The 13,798-nt window shown below is 32.9% G+C and overlaps 7 protein-coding genes across 29 annotated transcripts in view; 4 read left to right on the top strand and 3 right to left on the bottom strand.

The window, feature by feature from the left end:
- The window catches only part of LOC115241149 (disintegrin and metalloproteinase domain-containing protein 11), a 45,745-nt gene extending 42,096 nt beyond the window's left edge, over positions 1 to 3,649 (top strand). For 15 of the 19 annotated variants that reach the window (XM_029816741.1, XM_029816744.1, XM_029816731.1 and 12 more), the window contains 2 exons: positions 950 to 1,159; positions 2,862 to 3,649. In XM_029816741.1, coding sequence (XP_029672601.1) covers positions 950 to 1,159; positions 2,862 to 3,333 — 682 coding nt within the window. In that variant the 3' untranslated portion in view covers positions 3,334 to 3,649. The remainder of the gene's footprint in view (positions 1 to 949; positions 1,160 to 2,861) is intronic. The other 4 variants (XM_029816735.1, XM_029816748.1, XM_029816747.1 and 1 more) reach the window with 4 other exon arrangements.
- Positions 3,650 to 4,284: 635 nt separating this feature from the next.
- On the top strand, positions 4,285 to 6,908 carry LOC115241172 (sin3 histone deacetylase corepressor complex component SDS3-like). 2 transcript variants are annotated; one of them, XM_029816797.1, is made up of 8 exons: positions 4,285 to 4,478; positions 4,646 to 4,715; positions 4,799 to 4,912; positions 5,002 to 5,203; positions 5,269 to 5,449; positions 5,787 to 5,901; positions 5,997 to 6,081; positions 6,141 to 6,908. In XM_029816797.1, the coding sequence occupies exons 1-8, from the start codon at positions 4,346 to 4,348 to the stop codon at positions 6,234 to 6,236; spliced, it is 996 nt and encodes a 331-aa protein (XP_029672657.1). In that variant the 5' UTR covers positions 4,285 to 4,345; the 3' UTR covers positions 6,237 to 6,908. The 2 variants fall into 2 exon arrangements, with proteins under 2 accessions (XP_029672657.1, XP_029672656.1); XM_029816796.1 differs by having other exon boundaries at positions 4,286 to 4,478; positions 5,784 to 5,901.
- Positions 6,167 to 6,873, bottom strand: LOC115241174 (E3 ubiquitin-protein ligase MARCH3-like). The gene has a single exon (XM_029816801.1). It carries the CDS (start codon positions 6,765 to 6,767, stop codon positions 6,267 to 6,269), a length of 501 nt encoding a protein of 166 aa, XP_029672661.1. The 5' UTR covers positions 6,768 to 6,873; the 3' UTR covers positions 6,167 to 6,266.
- A 416-nt stretch (positions 6,909 to 7,324) lies between the features above and the next one.
- LOC115241136 (sin3 histone deacetylase corepressor complex component SDS3-like) lies at positions 7,325 to 8,593 on the top strand. The gene is made up of 4 exons (XM_029816696.1): positions 7,325 to 7,343; positions 7,398 to 7,515; positions 7,611 to 7,695; positions 7,755 to 8,593. The coding sequence occupies exons 1-4, from the start codon at positions 7,325 to 7,327 to the stop codon at positions 7,848 to 7,850; spliced, it is 318 nt and encodes a 105-aa protein (XP_029672556.1). The 3' UTR covers positions 7,851 to 8,593.
- Positions 7,781 to 9,019, bottom strand: LOC115241175 (E3 ubiquitin-protein ligase MARCH3-like). The gene is made up of 2 exons (XM_029816802.1): positions 8,621 to 9,019; positions 7,781 to 8,387 (listed from the first exon to the last, which is right to left on the bottom strand). Exons 1-2 carry the CDS (start codon positions 8,924 to 8,926, stop codon positions 7,881 to 7,883), a joined length of 813 nt encoding a protein of 270 aa, XP_029672662.1. The 5' UTR covers positions 8,927 to 9,019; the 3' UTR covers positions 7,781 to 7,880.
- Positions 9,020 to 9,037: 18 nt separating this feature from the next.
- Positions 9,038 to 10,958, bottom strand: LOC115241173. Of its 3 annotated transcripts, none has more exons than XM_029816800.1 (6): positions 10,314 to 10,460; positions 10,050 to 10,231; positions 9,704 to 9,830; positions 9,445 to 9,617; positions 9,267 to 9,356; positions 9,038 to 9,109 (listed from the first exon to the last, which is right to left on the bottom strand). In XM_029816800.1, the coding sequence occupies exons 1-5, from the start codon at positions 10,458 to 10,460 to the stop codon at positions 9,272 to 9,274; spliced, it is 714 nt and encodes a 237-aa protein (XP_029672660.1). In that variant the 3' UTR covers positions 9,038 to 9,109; positions 9,267 to 9,271. The 3 variants fall into 3 exon arrangements, with proteins under 3 accessions (XP_029672660.1, XP_029672659.1, XP_029672658.1); XM_029816799.1 differs by lacking the exon at positions 9,038 to 9,109 and adding an exon at positions 10,835 to 10,958 and having other exon boundaries at positions 9,122 to 9,356; positions 10,314 to 10,473; XM_029816798.1 differs by lacking the exon at positions 9,038 to 9,109 and adding an exon at positions 10,700 to 10,946 and having other exon boundaries at positions 9,122 to 9,356; positions 10,314 to 10,473.
- Positions 10,959 to 12,163: 1,205 nt separating this feature from the next.
- The window catches only part of LOC115241230 (popeye domain-containing protein 3-like), a 2,524-nt gene continuing 889 nt past the window's right edge, over positions 12,164 to 13,798 (top strand). Inside the window, exons 1-5 of one of the 2 annotated variants that reach the window (XM_029816885.1) lie at positions 12,164 to 12,342; positions 12,622 to 12,756; positions 12,961 to 13,142; positions 13,229 to 13,468; positions 13,540 to 13,692. In XM_029816885.1, the coding sequence (XP_029672745.1) occupies positions 12,288 to 12,342; positions 12,622 to 12,756; positions 12,961 to 13,142; positions 13,229 to 13,468; positions 13,540 to 13,692 (765 nt within the window). In that variant the 5' untranslated portion in view covers positions 12,164 to 12,287. The remainder of the gene's footprint in view (positions 12,343 to 12,621; positions 12,757 to 12,960; positions 13,143 to 13,228; positions 13,469 to 13,539; positions 13,693 to 13,798) is intronic. The other variant, XM_029816886.1, reaches the window with a different exon arrangement.

Below are 13,798 nucleotides of genomic sequence, written 5' to 3'. Positions count from 1 at the left end.
ATATATATATATTGTATGTATAAACCTTCGTTTTTTATTTTTAATGCTGTATATTTTTATCGGTTTATAGAAATCAAGTTAAACAATTCTTAAAAAATATGGCGTTATATATAATATATCCATAATTCCAACTTTCATATATATATCCATAATTTATATTTCAAAATAAATACGTAAAAAGCAAAAAATAGAGATAAAGAAATATGCAAATTAATGCATTTTTTATTAGAATAATGGATATATTTGAATAATTATAATAGAATGAGAGGGTTAACTTATTATCTTATTCTGCTTTTCCTATCTTACGCATCAAAAGGCTGTCAAACTCGACGCATTTATTTATGTATATCAGACACTATATTTGATGTTTTGCGAAACCGTAGATTACAATAAAACATGCGCAAGAATAACGAAAAAGGAGATACACATTTAGTATATATAATATATAATAAATATTTACATAGAGAAAATTTACTCAAGGTAAAATGCGGAGTCTGTTTATACTAAATAATCGCAACGAGCTTGATTATAAAAAATTAATTGCGATACAGTTAAAATATTAGGCGCCGAGTAGCAGCGAAACTTGAATTTCTTAACGTCAAATGATATTGACTTACCGATACCACAGGTGTGAATGTCGCTGTTGTTGCACCCTAGAAAACATAAACAAAATAATTGTTTATATTATTGATTATATTATGAATTATATAAGCACACAGAGATGATGAATTAATTATACAAGAAAGAGAGCAAACAAATAAATAGCTAAGCGCCCCCGAATATTTTTATTAAATATCAAATATTAATATCTTTCTCTGTTTTTAAATTAATTTATTAAATACCAAGAGAGGGACAGATTATACTTTTAAATAGCAAATAAAAGTCTTAGATAAACTGCGAATGCAAGTCGCGTAGATCTATGTAGGAATTGATTAGATTTCCTACGTAGAAGCAGAAGATGTAGCCGCGGCCGCGACGAGGACGCTAGTAGATTCGTCTACGGTAGATATCGTCAGCCAACGTCCCGAAGTCCTTACGGCAATCATCAACACACTCATCAACATTCCCATCAAATGCACCCCGAGGACGAGGGTATCTATGAAACTGCCGATCCTGACAGAGGCTCAAATACTAGGGGTGAAACACCCGATTGTGAAAGGTATCGCAAGATTCTTGCATCACGAAAGATCCTACGGCTTCACTAGTAGCGATTATTCATTGATATTATTTCTCGGCTCATGTGTCTACATCACTTCCACACTATCACGAGTCCCACGATAACTCGCGCATATCTCAGATAAGGATGGTGCATGTATTGTTGTTTGCGAAAAGAAAAAAGGAATCAAAAATATTGACAAGCTGACATCGAAATATTTGTAAACAATATAAAAATTATGGCGCAATTTGAAAAAAAAAAACAGGATTTTAGATATTTAGACAAAATTATATTTGTAATCTCGTTATTTATATATATAATTGTTATGTATACATCGCAAATATTCAACAACGGTAAAAATTGTATTATGGAAATTATCATATATACTACTAGCTGGAGAGGATTTGAAACTTACGTAAAGTATAAATGGACTCGGCATACACGATTTAATTTGCAATTCGCAAATGCATATCTTACCAAATTAATAATAAAATTTACATATTGATGTAAGAATGTTCATCAATATATAATGATATAATTTAAAAAATATTGAGAAAAGCAAAATGTATATAACATGAAAGTCTGCACGCTTTTTCCTTCGCTTTTGCATTGTGTGAATGTTACTCTCAATAATCGAACAATAACAACACACATATCCGGCCAGTGAGCTTAATCGAGTACGTCCCAAATCTACCCCAGATATTTTTTCAAATAGCTTTAATCAAAACGTTGTTAATTTATGTTTTTCATATAACTAAATTTCGTGTTCTTTCCAGTTTGATTTAATTAAAGTTAATACATAAACAGATTTGGGACACTTGATAAAGTCCACAATTATGGACAAATCTCGCACAAATATATACATACGCACACACATACACATGCTGCTTCTAGTATTTTGCATTGCATAACTAAATTGCAGAGAATGAATCTTTCAATTTCTGAAGCGATTGTAAGAGACATTTCCAATAAATTTTATCAATCAAATGATTTACACTGTGACCGATGTGCACTTATCCTTATCTGAAGTTTTTCTTCGTTGGTATGTTCGAAGATAATGTGTATAAGGAATGTTTTGAATTAAATAGAACTATCGTAGTGATGAATTGTAAGGCTTCGCACGCGCGCTTTGAATGTCTTAATTAACTTTTTACTTCTTGTGTATACGTGATGCTTTCTTTACAGAGTTAGAGCTCAATTCTTGAATTTAATTTAGAGCTCTTTAAAATAAAGTTATAATAAAGAACTTTATGAAATTAGTCAAATATAAAAACGTCATAGATAAAAATGGTAATAAGTCCAATTGTCTGCATGGTTAAATTATAAATATAAAAATTTGCTATGCTTTATTCATCACAATTATTATTTTTTAAAGAAACTGCTAACTGAAATTTTTAAGAATGTTAATTGAAATTTTTAAGAATGTTATCAAAAATTGACCGACGTATCAGATTAGCCATATAAGACACATTTTTTTATTTTTTCTCTATAAACTTTTTATTCCTTTTATATATCATTGATCCGGTTAATGCAAATGATAGAGCTTAGAGTTAGAGAATAATCACGTATGCACCGAAGCTTCTTAGGTCGACTTGGTCTTCCGGTTGGCTCCGTTTACTGAATGTTGTTACGTCCCGCGTTCGAATGCAGCATTAGTGGCGGTGGACTAGATCCAATGGGCTCGTGTAATCTTATTATTTTCTAGTGATGCATTTATTCAAGCTCAACAACAAGTAGCCCGGTGGACTAGTGAGGACGGAGGAGGAGGAGAGGTGCAGCACCGGCCGCCGCAGCAACCACCCCCGCCGCCTGCGATGCCGTTGCCGGTGCAGCAACAACAGCAGCAGCAACAGCAACACCAACTGCCGGTGGAACAACTGCCAATAAAGCAGCGCGGCTATTATCCATCCCCCCCACAAACCGAAAACAGCCCCGACGCTGGCAACAACGCCGAGGTCGAATCTGCTCAATCCCAACAGCAAACGCTAAGCGACGTTCGTGGAATCGATGTTAATCATTTGCCTAATATTAACAAACGCCCACTAGACGATAACTTTAGTCTAGATTGTAACATAATGAATAATGGTTCCCCCAAAGAATTAATTACCAACAACTCTAGTGATAACGAAAATACTGCCCTACTGCCCCCCACGCATTTTCCTGAGTACAAGCATTGATAATTAATTAATCGATGACAGATAGTGTCCGAGGAAAAAAAAAAGAGAAAAGGGAAAAAAGTCGTAATAATAATAATAATAATAATATTAATAATAATAATAATAATAAAACAGTATAGTGGTGTGACAATGATGATGACGATGATGACGATGATTTAATCTCGAACTCGCATTTTATACTGAATAGTGTAAATAACGATAAACTGTAATTGCGACAATTATAACAACAACAACACACGTATTAAATTATATTAAATTCAAATAATCTATATGAAATGTTTATTAATAAACATTAGTAAAACGATTTACTCAAATCTCATTGTGTCTGTTATTTCACCTTCTTTCATGCAACATATTATTAGCGCGCGCGATCGTGGTTAATGAATAAATTAATTCACGAATTTATTTAATCGAGTAAAGCAGCTCGAAGAACGCATCTCTTGCGTTATCGAATTTTATATAAATATATGCCTTGTTCTACAGTCTATACATATACATCATATACATGCAATGCAAAAAATTAAGAAGTTTTTAGAAGCATTTTTTATATACCTGTTTGATCCTTCGATACAAGAAGATGTACTCTCAAAGCGCCGATTTCCTCAGCCACATTTAAAAATTATCAAGTAAATTATCGACACGAAATTGAAGTTAACAACGGCTTTATATAAGCTAATAACCGATTTATATGGGGATACCGCAGCGTGATTTCTCAATATTCAAGAATACAGACACGTGACGGATCACTACGATACACTTTTTCAATTAATTAGTACTTTTAATTAACACTTTTTTGATGTTTATAAAGGAATGCGGTACGTACGTTTGGCGCAGTTTAGCGCGCGCGGCAGCCATTTTGAATGAGCCAAACACGTGATCACCATGTGTTCAGTTTTGCATCGCTTCGTCGCGCGCGGTGCGTTCGTAAAATAGACTGAACCTAACCCAGATTTAACCTAACATAACCATAAGCAACTTGTCAACGATTGAAGGATGTATTGTACGGGTATGAATGATCATGTCTTATCAAGATTCACAATTTTGTACAATGTATGATCGTCAAGACGATTATGATCTCGACGAAGACAATGAGGAATATATGGAAGAAGACAGAGATGCCGAGGAACAAGATGATAGTGATGAAGGTATCTGTGATAATAAAAAATGATATATGAAGCTAATATAAATTCTGTTATCTTTTGTGTTTTTAAGCTTTTATTTTTAGAATTACCTGATTTCTTTATGACATAAACACTTTAAAAAATATGGAAATATTTGTATAAAACTAATAAAGCTAATGGAAATTTTTTAGATACCGAGGAGGCGAGTGAAACTGATATGGGAGAGAGAAAATCTGAAGAATACACAGAAATTAAAGAACAGTAAGCTTACAAGATAGAACACATTCATATATCAACAATGAATTTAGTGCTTAAACTCTGTATTTGTATATTCAATTTTTTAGGATGTATCAAGATAAGTTAGCAAGTTTGAAAAAGCAGCTACAGCAATTAAAAGATGGGACACATCCTGAATATAATCGTAAATTAAAACGATTAGAAGCACAATATAAAGAACGGTAAACAATTTATCATTGTTATTAATATATAATAATTATTTGTGAAAACTAATAATTATATTAATTAAACTTTTATATATTTTTATCAGATTGAGATTGAATATAATTTATCGAGACTATTTGACAGAATGGGTCGAACGAGATTATATATTAGAGAAGAAAGCAGCAGTGAAAGAATTTGAAGAGAAAAAAATCGATTTGAAGGAAAATTTGCTTACCGATATGGAAGAAAAGAGGAAAATAATTGAGTCAGACCGTCATACAATGGAACTTACTGGTGATTCGATGGAGGTATTGAGAAAATTAGCCTTGCTGAAATAATATATATTTTTCAACATTATTATTTTGTTAATCAGGTGAAACCAGTAATGACGAGAAAATTACGCAGACGTCCCAATGATCCAGTACCTGAAAAAGTAGAAAAGCGACGAAAACCACCTCCGGCATCACTAAATTATCTATTGGAGGAGAAAGAGATCGAGCTCGATTTGAAAGCGATCAATCGCGCGAAAACATCCACCACTGTTCGTAAACCAGGTGCACATCTACAAGCTGTTTCAAAATTCATGAATATTCTCTAGTATAAAAATTCTCGAAACACTAAGTAATAAAAATTTAGTTTTTTATTTCAAGCAATTTTTAGTTGGTACTGAATCGTAGCTTGTAATTATATATATGTATATATATATATATAACAATAACTTTGTTAAGTACTTGTACTTCAAAAACTACTGCTTGGAATAAATCACTGAAAGATTTATCTTATTTAGTTTTTTCTACTATAGAAAGTGTTTCACAAATTTTAGACATTCTATGGTAAAAATAAGAAATAAATTTTTTAATAAATAATTATAATTGTTTGTATTTACAGTAGTTTTACCACATTACAACGCGGTAAATATATCATCTCAACATATACCGCAACCGCCTGAGACTCCATTGGTGGAAACTAGGATAGAGGATGGCAAATTGTCATATGAACGAAGATGGTACTTTTAATCTATTTCTATTACTATTTTATATTCAAAACTTGTAATTTTTCACAAATATAAAAAAATACTTTGATCGAATTTTTTGTTAATAGGTTTCACCGTGGTCAACCTGTTTATGTCGAAGGCAAAGATCTTAACAGGTTTGCGGCGCATATTTCGGCAATTGGTACTGAAGCGGTAAGTGTTCAAGACATTAGATAAATCGCACGTCATTGCAAAATGTATACTTTTTTCAGATCTGGGTGAAAAAGGTTTCAGACAGCAGCAAAGTACGCATTTACACATCGCAGCTGAGTCGTGGGAAGATCTCTATCAAACGACGGGCCTCTTAATCAATTCCTCGATTAACTCGACATCCATTGTCAGATCTCTGATATATTGCGTTTTTCGTTTCTAATTTCTAAAGCAGCATTTTCCCGTGTCAAATTGACTATTGTCACAATGCTGGACTTTTGCCACCAGTGAAACCATGCTTTTTGATGATATTGTAATGCCATGTAAATCCAGACGAAAAAAGACAAGATCAGTAACGCCATCATTGACAACAGGGAGTAAGTGGTCCATCGCGCGGGTGGGAAATTGTCGTAATTGTTCATAGCGTAAAAATCCGCAGCGACTACGCAGATGTAAGAGCACGCGATGGTCACAGGAATGACTACGAGACATCTGAGTAAATCGGCTTTCACATTGCGAGCATACATCTGATGTTCATCCTGATTCCGACACAACCAAACCACGATGGAGCGGAGAACCTTGTAACGAGGTGTTCGTTCTACTTGGAACTCGTAGGCGCACAATTCGCAACTATTCCTATTGCTCTCTTCTAGCCATCGCTCCAAACATTTCAAATGGATTGCACCCATTGTTCCCTAATCCCAGTTGTCAAATTTGTAATTATTGAAACCTTTTTTCTAAATATATGTTTTCTGATCAGTAAAATTAAATAAGTCATTCCAGAGATTAATATATATGTGATTTATTAAAAATATAATAAAAGAAATATATAGGATTATATGATTTTTGATATCCTAGATCTGGATTCTTAGATCTCAAAATTCTTGGATATTTGAATTGTCAATTATAGAATTTCATTTTCTCGAACCTTGCATTTGCACGGATATATAATAGGTAATTCTTGATTAGGATCGTAACAAATGCGACAGTTTGTATCTTCTATCGAATCGCATGATGATAATACACTCCTTTTATTTGAGGTTACGGAATTTTCCAGCTCTGATTGATTTGTATATAATGATGCCGTCTCTTGTTCTAATTCGATTTCTATTTCTATTTTTGAAATTATGCTATCTAAAATGCTAGTTACTGAATTACTTTTTGCTGTCATAGCGAGAAATTTCTGCAAATATATTAATAAACAAACAACTGCTAAAACATAAGACAAATGCATTCTAACTCACAGATGTTTCTTCTTAAAAAAGGTATTTAAAGCGAAGAGTTTTTTAATAAATAATTATAATTGTTTGTATTTACAGTAGTTTTACCACATTACAACGCGGTAAATATATCATCTCAACATATACCGCAACCGCCTGAGACTCCATTGGTGGAAACTAGGATAGAGGATGGCAAATTGTCATATGAACGAAGATGGTACTTTTAATCTATTTCTATTACTATTTTATATTCAAAACTTGTAATTTTTCACAAATATAAAAAAATACTTTGATCGAATTTTTTGTTAATAGGTTTCACCGTGGTCAACCTGTTTATGTCGAAGGCAAAGATCTTAACAGGTTTGCGGCGCATATTTCGGCAATTGGTACTGAAGCGGTAAGTGTTCAAGACATTAGATAAATCGCACGTCATTGCAAAATGTATACTTTTTTCAGATCTGGGTGAAAAAGGTTTCAGACAGCAGCAAAGTACGCATTTACACATCGCAGCTGAGTCGTGGGAAGATCTCTATCAAACGACGGGCCTCTTAATCAATTCCTCGATTAACTCGACATCCATTGTCAGATCTCTGATATATTGCGTTTTTCGTTTCTAATTTCTAAAGCAGCATTTTCCCGTGTCAAATTGACTATTGTCACAATGCTGGACTTTTGCCACCAGTGAAACCATGCTTTTTGATGATATTGTAATGCCATGTAAATCCAGACGAAAAAAGACAAGATCAGTAACGCCATCATTGACAACAGGGAGTAAGTGGTCCATCGCGCGGGTGGGAAATTGTCGTAATTGTTCATAGCGTAAAAATCCGCAGCGACTACGCAGATGTAAGAGCACGCGATGGTCACAGGAATGACTACGAGACATCTGAGTAAATCGGCTTTCACATTGCGAGCATACATCTGATGTTCATCCTGATTCCGACACAACCAAACCACGATGGAGCGGAGAACCTTGTAACGAGGTGTTCGTTCTACTTGGAACTCGTAGGCGCACAATTCGCAACTATTCCTATTGCTCTCTTCTAGCCATCGCTCCAAACATTTCAAATGGATTGCACCCATTGTTCCCTAATCCCAGTTGTCAAATTTGTAATTATTGAAACCTTTTTTCTAAATATATGTTTTCTGATCAGTAAAATTAAATAAGTCATTCCAGAGATTAATATATATGTGATTTATTAAAAATATAATAAAAGAAATATATAGGATTATATGATTTTTGATATCCTAGATCTGGATTCTTAGATCTCAAAATTCTTGGATATTTGAATTGTCAATTATAGAATTTCATTTTCTCGAACCTTGCATTTGCACGGATATATAATAGGTAATTCTTGATTAGGATCGTAACAAATGCGACAGTTTGTATCTTCTATCGAATCGCATGATGATAATACACTCCTTTTATTTGAGGTTACGGAATTTTCCAGCTCTGATTGATTTGTATATAATGATGCCGTCTCTTGTTCTAATTCGATTTCTATTTCTATTTTTGAAATTATGCTATCTAAAATGCTAGTTACTGAATTACTTTTTGCTGTCATAGCGAGAAATTTCTGCAAATATATTAATAAACAAACAACTGCTAAAACATAAGACAAATGCATTCTAACTCACAGATGTTTCTTCTTAAAAAAGGTATTTAAAGCGAAGAGCGTCCTTTATTATTGTGTATAAAAATTTGTATTATGTTTTAGTGGATACAAGTCGCGTGAACGCGTGAATATTTTAAAGAGCCATATAACTCTATGTGCACTTTGTAATAATTAATGAGTAAACTATAAACGAATGTTTGTCATCATGTCCGAAGAGCGTCCTTTATTATTGTGTATAAAAATTTGTATTATGTTTTAGTGGATACAATTGAGTTAGTCGCGTGAATATTTTAAAGAGCCATATAACTCTATGTGCACTTTGTAATAATTAATGAGTAAACTATAAACGAATGTTTGTCACTCTGCCATCATGTCCACACTGAGACAATCTTCTCCCATATTACTAGGAGATGTCTCAAGTTCTCCAATTTCGTTCGATTCGCTGGAAATTTTTCATTTTAATAATTCCGTTTTTAATTAAAGATGCAAAAAGCACAGAAAAAGATGATTTATTAGTAATAAAAGGCTACCTGTCCAAGGAAGGATCATTACTGAACATTTCCGTTGGAACTGTGGGTGGTGCTTTTTCTGGTACGAGTTCCAGATATGTTTGACGAGATTCCAAATGTCTCTCCACTTCCTCTGGTGTCATATGTCCATCAGACATTAAAGACATTGGAACTACGTTATTTGAGGATTGTACCTGAGATAAAGGTATATTTCAGTTTCAGTATTTTTACACTTATATTTGATCTTTAAATATATTATGCAGAATACAAGCACACTCACTATAGGTGTGTTGTTTGTTTTAACAACTTTTGGTGTACTCTTTTTTTTCTTGCTGGTACTGAGCGGTTTTGTGACTATTGACGAATGATGAGAAGTATGATTGTTGACATTCATCTCAACCTTTTTCCTAAAAATTACACATATAATTGTAATTAGATAAAAATTGTTTTTTTCTGTAATATTTTCTCTTTTATATCATGTTTATGACACAAGTTTTTATTATATTTTTATATAACATATAATTAAAATTAAACAAGTTATTAGTTGAATAAATTTCGACAATTTCTTGTTAATTTGAAATAAAATTTTCTTTCAAAATCAAATTTATATATATAACAATGCTTACCTTTTAGAATTGTCAAGACGAACAACTTCCTCATCTGATGACTCTGTTTCATCACTTTCACTGAATGATGCATCTACTTTTTCATATTGCAGCAAGCGATCTAATAGGAAACTCTTGTCTCTATTCACCTTGAGCAATTTTCTTTGTGTAGAACGCAGAGCTTCTTGGAAACACTCATTTTCCTGCAACGCAATATATATTTTGTCAAAATAAATATTATGGAGAAGAAAGAAAGCACTAAACACAAAAATGTTCCTTGCATACATAAATCAGGAATTTCAGCTTCCTTTTGAGATTGCGATACTGATCCTTATAGTTAGGCACTTCTTCCTCAGGACTATCTTCATCGTCTTCCTCTTCTGCGTCTGCATTGTTGTTGGCAATGGATCTGCAATACCATCCTTCCAACATTGATCATCTGCAACTGTAAGAAAAAATCCTTCTTCAAAATAACAGTATTTTCCAGAAGTTCTCTTTCTACTTTCTCTTTCATCAGAACTATTTTACTCAACATTGCAATACAAAAGTTGTATTGCGAATCATTGATAAAGTTAAAGTAAAAAATATAGTTATCCGAGAATAAAGAAATATCTCGTCAAAGGAACGGAATAAATATAATAAGATGAACAAAAAGATCTTCAAAGACGCACTTTGAGTTTCTTCTGGGAGGTTAAGTCGCGCAAGAAACGCGTAAACTTATGCGTCAGCTGTTTAATCGGGCGAAGAAACAAATGTCAGGCTTTAATTAGATCGGATATTGACGGCGCATTTTCCTTAGCACTCACTTGAAACCCCAAAATGATTTGTCGCACGTCGCAAGCGCTCGCGGCGGCCGATTATTGCGAAGATAAATAAGCTGTTTATGACTGGCTTCCATTCTGAACTCTTTATCGATTCCGTAGTAACTTCAGCGCCTTGCCGGTCGAACGGAACGGCGCGTTTTATCATGTCAGTGTTGCAAACGTCGAAAAATAAAAATATTGTTCTATGGTAAAATATCACTAGCCGTTTGAAAATTTGAATAACACTATATGTATTCTGAGAAATATTTATTATTATTACTATACATATAGAGAAAATTAAAATATTTTGTTATTAGCAATTAAATTTTAGGCATGGAGAATTAAATGATTATTTTTTAATAATTATCATTTCCTTACGAAGGAGATAAAAGGCAATCAAGAGCCAGCGCGGTAATTTGTGCGCATATGTTTTACATACAATCAAATTACATTGATATTTTAACTACGTGACAGACAAAATATCAATGTAATTTGATTGTAATAAAACATATGCGCACAAATTACCGCGCTGACTCTTGATTGCCTTTTATCTCCTTCGTATGATATATTCATAAGAGCTTTTATTAGTTAATTTTATCATGTTCTTAATTTATTTTTATTTCACGATAGAGTGATTTTCTTAGCCTCGTCTTTATGTATGTGAGCGTCTATCACACACACTATATATTTTAAAATTTAATAAATTTGTTTAAAGATTGCATTTGATTAAAAAGAATCGAGAATATAATTTAAAAAATGATAATTATAATTGTATAATAAAAAAAGATAATAATTATATAATATATTAATTGAACTATCATGTAAAATCCTTAGCTGTGATATTCCTGTTAAAATAAGCGGAATTTAAAAAATTAAACTTTTTAATAAGAATATAAGAATATTTTTATCTCATCTCTCTCTCTCTTTCTTTACTTCTATTTTAAGAAATTCCAACTGTATATTTAATTATGTTGCTACACAGCTTTACATAAATTGAATTAGAAATTCACTGAAAAAATTGTCACGAGAAATAATCTTGAATATAATCTTGAAATATTATAAATAATCAAAATTATAGAAAGATTTCCAAAGTCTGATAATAAAATTTTGGAGTGATCCTTTTAAGTTCACTTTAACGATCCACTTTCTGAAAAATTATTGCAATCTCTATTATTTTTTTTATTACAATAATTCATTCTTCTTACACATTACCTTGTAATTTTTCTTTATCGCGTATCGGTATTGCAAAATTGTCATCTTTAATCCCTTCGGACCGACAGGAAATAATATCGATCCTGTAAAGCTAGCACATGCGCCCTGAAGGATATCCTTCAGCGTCCGCGTGTACGAGGGGTGAAAACACACCGAGTTCTTATCCGAGAAATATCAGTGAACATGAACAGCCGATTCTGATATCCTTGTTAATACTTAATAGTGCATTTTCATTCTGAGAAAGATGAGTCCTGGTTTGGGGCATGATCCTTTGCCATCGTACAACATTACTACTCTCGGTGAGTTTGAGAGAAGATTGACCCTTATATTTTTTGGAGCAAGATTTATTATCTCTCATATACACACGAGATATCAGAATTTTTTATTCGTAAAATTACGAGAAAAAAGCGAACACAGTTTTTCTCCTTTTTTTTTCTTGTTAAAGACACGAGAGCGCGATAATGAGAGATGTATGAATGAAAAGTTGTCGCCCGTAGGGATATTGCCGCGTTTATGTGAATAGAAAGTTTTTGAAAAGCAATAAATCAATGTATCGGTTCTTTTTCATTCTTTTTAAGGAAACACTGTTCTCTGCTTGTGGCAACAGCCACAACACATTTTGTTCCAGTTGGCAAATTTCTGCTTCGCACTGTCGTATTCGGCGCCGTCCTCTAAAAAGGGGATTTTGTTCATGCATTCAGTGCTAATCCTAGGTAAGTAATTAATAATATAAAATCTGTGTAAAGTATTTCCGAAGAAACTTGTCCCAAAAAATAATATATCATATTAAAAGATCGCGAAATTAATTTGCAAATTTTAATTTTACTTTTATTTACTACTATTTGTATGCAATTCTATCATTCCAATCTTAACTTGCAACTGTTAAATTCTTTTTTGACTCTATAATATTTTTTCAGGTTTTATGTTGCTATCAGGATGGGCTTGGCATGTGATATGCGCTCCAGATATCTTCTCCTGGAACTTTAGCTTTCTATTGCTCAATATCGGTCAATTAGTTTACATCATTTATCAGATGAGACCCATAAGATTTGATCCTGAATTGGAGGAAGTTTATCACACGCTCTTTTACCCTTTCAAAGTAAATTTTTTACAATAATGTCGCAAATTCGTAAATGTCATTTTTGAGAGCATCTTGGAATTAATTCGCTTTTTTTTTTAACGCAGGTTTCACGACTGCAATTTAAGCGATTAGTATCACCAGAATTTGCGACGATAATGTCTCTTCATGCCGGCGAGGCGTACGCGATGCAAAATCTAACGAGAACAGATAGATTAGGTTTGCTTCTCACGGGCAAAGTCAATGTTTTGAGCGATACTAATTTTCTGCATCCCATATTGCCCTGCGAATTTCTGGATTCACCGGAATTCGAAAGTTCTCGAGCTTCCGTCGATGATAAATTTAAGGTATGACTTTATTCACTTTTTATTTAATTACAAATTTAAACATCCGAAATATAAAATTAATAATCATTTAGGTATCTATCATAGCGGCGAGTTCCTGCAGATACCTGTATTGGCAAAGATCAGCCTTGGAGTATCTGCTCGTGAAGGAAACTTATCTTGCAACTGTCTTGACCACGCTGGTGGCAAGAGATATCGCAACGAAGCTGTATGCAATGAATAACAAGGTATTCTCTTTGATAAAAGAATAAAATTGTGTACTTTCATATTTTACAAAAATTAAATTGTAATAATAATTTTTATAAATATATATAAAATCATATATTCTTTTAA

This window comes from Formica exsecta, unplaced genomic scaffold (assembly GCF_003651465.1).
Source record: "Formica exsecta isolate Colony F162 unplaced genomic scaffold, ASM365146v1 scaffold47, whole genome shotgun sequence".
Lineage (NCBI taxonomy): Eukaryota > Metazoa > Arthropoda > Insecta > Hymenoptera > Formicidae > Formica > Formica exsecta.
The sequence above is the reverse complement of the archived record's forward strand: the minus strand, read 5'-3'. Positions and strand labels throughout refer to the sequence as shown.